The sequence below is a fragment of the Centruroides sculpturatus genome, unplaced genomic scaffold, assembly GCF_000671375.1.
Source record: "Centruroides sculpturatus isolate CEXI.00-Female unplaced genomic scaffold, Cexi_2.0 scaffold516, whole genome shotgun sequence".
Lineage (NCBI taxonomy): Eukaryota > Metazoa > Arthropoda > Arachnida > Scorpiones > Buthidae > Centruroides > Centruroides sculpturatus.
The window spans coordinates 289438-295369 of NW_019384788.1; the positions used below are offsets into that span (position 1 = coordinate 289438).

A 5932-nucleotide genomic window follows, 5' to 3' on the forward strand; every position below is an offset into this window, starting at 1 on the left:
GAATGTAGAAATAACAAGTTAAAGTGGAAATAAAGTGCAAAGGTCAATTGATAAAATTCTTGTAAACATTGTCTTATTTTAATAGAAAAACTTGAAAAAATAGAAAAAAAAATTTTAAATCGTTTATCCTCAATACTTATAAATTATATAATAATTGACAACTTACAGATTTTAACTGGAAGTTTATATAAAGCGATACTTACATATGACAATTTTAAAACAATAACATTGTTCGGAATCATTATACAGTATATAGAGTAACTGTAAGTTGCGATTCAGCATTATCTCTTGAGGTTGCTACCAGCGAGATGCCTAGTTTTTACTTTAAAGTAAAATCTCGTGATACTGGGGAGGAGAACACAATAGAAACAGGGTAAGTTCGTTTATATATTATAAAAACAAAAATATTTTTAAAGATAAAACTAATTACTGAATAGTTTAGTTTAATTATAACTTAATGAAATAGTTTCTATTAACGTAAACGTATACAAATAGTTTCAGAACACGTATGAAGTCTCCACTGTTATAATAATTTTTACGTATTTTTATATGAATATATTTCTTGGTAAATAATATATATTTATCACGTTTTTATATTTAAATAACATTATCAAACTTTGAACTTGTTGGGAGTAATTGTAAGTTTAATTCAGTACACGCAATAATGTAGTAATATATTGTAAGTTATTTATACAAAAATTATTCATATAGCAGATAAATAATATTATATTTCAAAAAATTTATTTAATTAATTAATATTTTCTGTCTCAATATTAAGATAACGAAGTCGTTTAATGATAAAATCGATGATTATAGTCACTATCATATTAAAATACTTTTAAACACAATCTTTGGTTATTCAGGAAGGTTTAAAACTATAAAAAAAGATAAAATTTTATGATTTCTAAGGTATAGTAATGGTAAAAAAAATGATAATTAGAATTTATCTTGCGAAAGATGCTACTTTTCTCTTGAAAGGTTGCATTTACGTTGCTAAAAATATTAAATTAAATACACATTGACTTTAAATAATCGAATTCTTAAATACTTAAATTGTTAATACAAAAATAAAATGATTTTGTGCGTTAAATTCTGTGAAAATAATTGATTCTGGTACAAATGAATTGAATAAAATATCAATGTTAAAAATAAACACGCAAAGAAAAGAGAATAAGTCGTTTGCAGTTTATAATTGAAAGGAGTTAGAAAGTATCTATATGAACTAAATGCATATTTTAGAGAAAATGTTCTGTCATTTTAATTATATTATTTTGTGTGTAAGAATTTGAAAAGTATGCATCAAATATCTGGAATTTATAAATTATTATTTAATTTTCTCTCTTGTGAACTAAAGTTAAATCTAGATTACATTCTTAATTAATTATATCTAATGTTTAATTAACTATGATAACCATAAAAGATAGATTATTAGAAATTTAAATAAGAATCAGATTATTTTATAAAATAAACATTGTATTAATTCCTAGAAATTAATAAATTATTTTAATTAATTGTTTAAAATGGAATACTCCTTAATTAAATTTCAATTAAATCTTAAAATGTAAATGTTAAATTTTTATTTTTAATTAAAAATAAATATTCAAAATATTCACTACATTGCAATGAAACTTTAATATCAGATAAAATTAAATTCTTAATTAATGTACTGTATATTATTATATGGAGTTATAATAATCAATCAAATTCTAAAAATAAACCAAAAATATTTAAATAATAAAATTTAATCCTATTGTACTGTGTTCCAAACAATAATAATCACTAATGTATAGAAAATGTGATGAAATTGTATAGATTCTATTAACAATATAAACTAAAAGTGTTGGTTTAAAAAAATATTTATATATAATATAATTACCTTTAAATTTTCCAATGTTATTTGAAAAAGGAAGTGGATGAGTAATACAAATTACTATAGGAAAAGGAAGTGAAAGCTTTAAAAATTAAAATTTTTATTTCAAAAATATTAGTATCTAACAATTGCTTCAGCATAAAGTAAATGTTTTGTTATATTGGGAATACCAATTCATGAGATTTAGAATATTTTAAGTATGATAAAAATATGTTCAGTGTTCAGTAGAATTAATTAAGCCATATTTGTTATTGAGTGCAGAGTCTGATTTGCACACAAAACACATACAGTACATATAAGCTAAACAACTGCAGCTTAGGGCATCACATTATGAGTCTGTACATTAGAACCTGACATTTTTACATTTATTATTATTTAATAGTAGTGAATAATCTGTTATATGTTATAGCTTAAGGCCACAAGTCTAAGTCCAGCCTGATTGAGTATTATGTAAAGAATTATAATTAATTGCCCATATTTTCAATTCAAATTATTGTCATAACTTAATCTAGTTAATTCAAAGTATCACAATCTCATTTTAGATCATTAAATCTTGTTAAAACTAAATTTGACTTTAAAATGAAGACCGAATTAATAATTATTATGATTAATATTTATATTGATTTACTTATTCATATTTTGTTCACATGCCATATTGCATACATGAATTTCTAATTGTTATGATTATTTTATTTAAAATTTTGACTATATTTAGGATAATTTAACTAAAAGCTAAATAAATAATTAAATATTCGAATATTTAAGTAGATTTATCCTTTTTGTCCTATATTTCATACTGTTCAGATGTTTCAAAAATCAATATTGAAAACAAACGCATACACAGGTTAATTGCCAGTCGCCTGAACAAATAATATCGAATTGATACGTAGGTTTTAATGAAATTTGATAGAAAAATATCGAAAAATCAGTATATTTAAAATCCCCTTAATACCCTCTAGACACCTGTCATAAACTACATACGTCTGTATAACGTAATATAACGATACTCTTGTGTTTAAAATAGCTATAATGAGCTATTTTAACCTTTAACCAAATTATAAAAGATGTTTAGAATTAAGGGATTGTCCATAAATTACTGACGCCTATCCTTAACTCTGTACTAAGAATAATACACAACACCGAGTAGGAGCGTTACATTATTTTATTAATTAGTTTAAATATATAATGTACAAAGCAGCGACATAAATAATAGTCTACCTTTGCTATAGAACACTTCAGAAAAAATTAAACATTCTGTTACCCTAGAGTTGAGACCATAGCATTACATAACGCGTAACGTTTTTGTAAACACTGCACCCCTGTAACGCATTGTAACGATTATATGCATATCCACGCACCCATATATGTGTTACGTAATTTATGGAAAGCTTCTAATGTTTAAAACATTGTTTATAATATGATTAAAGAGTTGATGTATTTGATTCTAAAATGATAACTATGAGCTGGATTTAAATATATTGTGGCCTTAAGTATGACATACAATAGATCATACGTTCTTCATAAAATAATATTGAATAATAGGCGTTAATGTTTCTTTATGGGGACGGAGAGAGGCCTTAAGCTGTAGCTTATTTAACTTATTTATAAATCCAGCCGTGAATATCCGGATATTTACATAATGGATCATTTTTTAAAAATATTTTGAAATTTCAGAGGTGACTAAAAGAATTCTAAAGGTCAAATTACTCTTTATTTTCTAAAAGTCAAGTTAAAAGTCTACTTTAATGCTTTTTTTAATGCATTTTAAATGCTGGCTCTACTAATTATTTGAATGTTTAATGTGGCTTTTATTTTTAAAGAGTTGTTTTCCTTAATTTTTAAAATTCCATTATTTATTAATTAATAAATAAATGTAACTTTAAATAAGTTATTATCTTAATATTTTTATATATTGGAATAAATGCCTCATTTTCCTCATTAAACCTAAAAAGAATTGTACAACAAAAACATAAAATTTATTTATTTATTTTTAATTTAATACAAAATGAAAGTATTAAATAGTAAAAATGTTTTAGTAATTACAATAACGCAATTATCTACTACCATTAATTATTTTGTAAATAATATTTTTATTTTTAACGTAAAATAGGATTTTCTTTTTCCAAGAAATTTACCTTCATCATTCTTTTTAATTTATTCAACTACAACTATATTTTATTTCATAACTAATTGTTATTTTCTATTATTTAATGTTGTAATTCGTAGCTCATTTATGTGTACAGTATTTCCATAATTCTTCCTATTCTTTTAGTAAGTACTGTATATATATCACCTTATTAGGATTTATAATATTTATTTAAATGACAAATGAATTTTATCAAAATATTTAAAATAATCTTTTTAACTTAAACAATTTTTATTTATTATATTTGATTTCATAAATGAAATAAGGTGATATGATTTCGTATTTATTTATTTAATAATTAAAAATGCGTATTATTAATATTATTCTATTTTAATACTTTAATATACATATATAATATACCTCCCATAACGGCCACCTCTAAACGGCAGCCATTTTTTCAAGAACGTTTCTTTTTTAAATGTATACGAAATAACCTCCAAATAGAACCGCTGGAAGCTTGTATGGGGCCCTCTCAATCCACAGGCCCTATACATTAATAATAAATCCATAAAAATAACATTAATTTATAGGGGTAAAAACCATCATTCGGGCCTCTTCCTTCTCTACATTCCTGCCTCCAGGCAAGAATGTAGAGAGGGAGGCCCAATTTTTATATTCCCATTAGTGGCCGTTGTGAAGAGGTTTGGCTGTATATGAAATACCTTGTAAAGTATTGTAAAATATTTTATAAATATCACAAAACTTTGTAATTCTTTTGATTAAATTTGAGAAATATCAATTTTATAAAATGCGAACTTATTTTTTGTTATCCATTCTTATACACTAATATATAGCAAAAATGAAATTTTTAAACAATAATATGCAAATTAATTGAATCCGATTATGAAATCATTTAAATTTGAAAAGGAAAATTATTAAGTTCTGCTAATTTGTGAATATAATTTACTTCTTAACATTTTGCAGTGAAACTTGCACGCAATTTTGAATTGCTAAATAAATAAAAACTTCACAAATGTTAATGAATTGTAATGGATTCATGTGTTCTAATCGATCATATTTAATTCGAATTTGAGTATTAATTAAAAAACAGTAATGTTAATTAACGTTTAGTTTTATTGCTGAACTTTAGAGGAAAAAAAAAAACAGAAAATGAAATTCTTTTTCTCAAGAAATTTGGAAAATTATCAATTTTTCAAACTTAAGAGATAATTATTTTAAGAGTTTTCTATTTAATTAACTTCAATCAAGAAACCTCTGCTTGGAGTACTTGGAGCTTTAGAATATATTTTCGAATGTATCTCCAAAACTGACTAGTTCCTAACGATAGCCACATCTAAGCAGCGGCCATCTTTTCAAGGACTTTTTTCTGATGGAAAATTTATTCAAAACTCTAAATAACGGTCACCTCCCAACACCAGACATTTTTCAGGTTCCTCTCGATGATCGTTGTTCAGAGGTTTGACTATACTGTATACCTCGTATATTTAGAACTATAAAAAAAAGTTTTAGAATAATTCAGAAAATTAGCGTTTTTCAACGATTTCAATGTAAATTCAATACCGAAATTTAAATATATTTCAGTAAGAATAAAATGGTTAAGTGTATTTGAGATCCATACAAAAATAAATTAGAAAGAAATCGAATTTTAGTTTTCTAGATGTATGGCACGAATTATACTGAAGAGAATGTGCTAATTTTTAATCTATTAATTGCTATTTATCATTTAGTATTGTTTTCTATCTTTATCGAAACACTATTTCCATTTAAAAAATTTAAAATTTAAAGAAGAGACTTTAAAGCATTTTTACAAGTGGATAAGAAATCTCTAATAAAAGTCAAGTGACTTTAGTGTTTTTGATGTGTTTTATCATTAATCACGGCATTTATATGAATGTATAATATGATTTTTGCTTTTAAAGGATTGTTTATTTAATATCTTATCGTATTTCTCAATG

At 23.9% G+C, this 5932-nt stretch overlaps 1 protein-coding gene across 1 annotated transcript in view; it reads left to right on the top strand.

The window, feature by feature from the left end:
• The first annotated feature begins 241 nt into the window (after positions 1-241).
• Positions 242-5932, top strand: part of LOC111629282 (AP-1 complex subunit gamma-1-like) — a 107681-nt gene continuing 101990 nt past the window's right edge. Inside the window, exon 1 of the mRNA XM_023373163.1 lies at positions 242-373. Coding sequence (XP_023228931.1) covers positions 309-373 — 65 coding nt within the window. The 5' untranslated portion in view covers positions 242-308. The remainder of the gene's footprint in view (positions 374-5932) is intronic.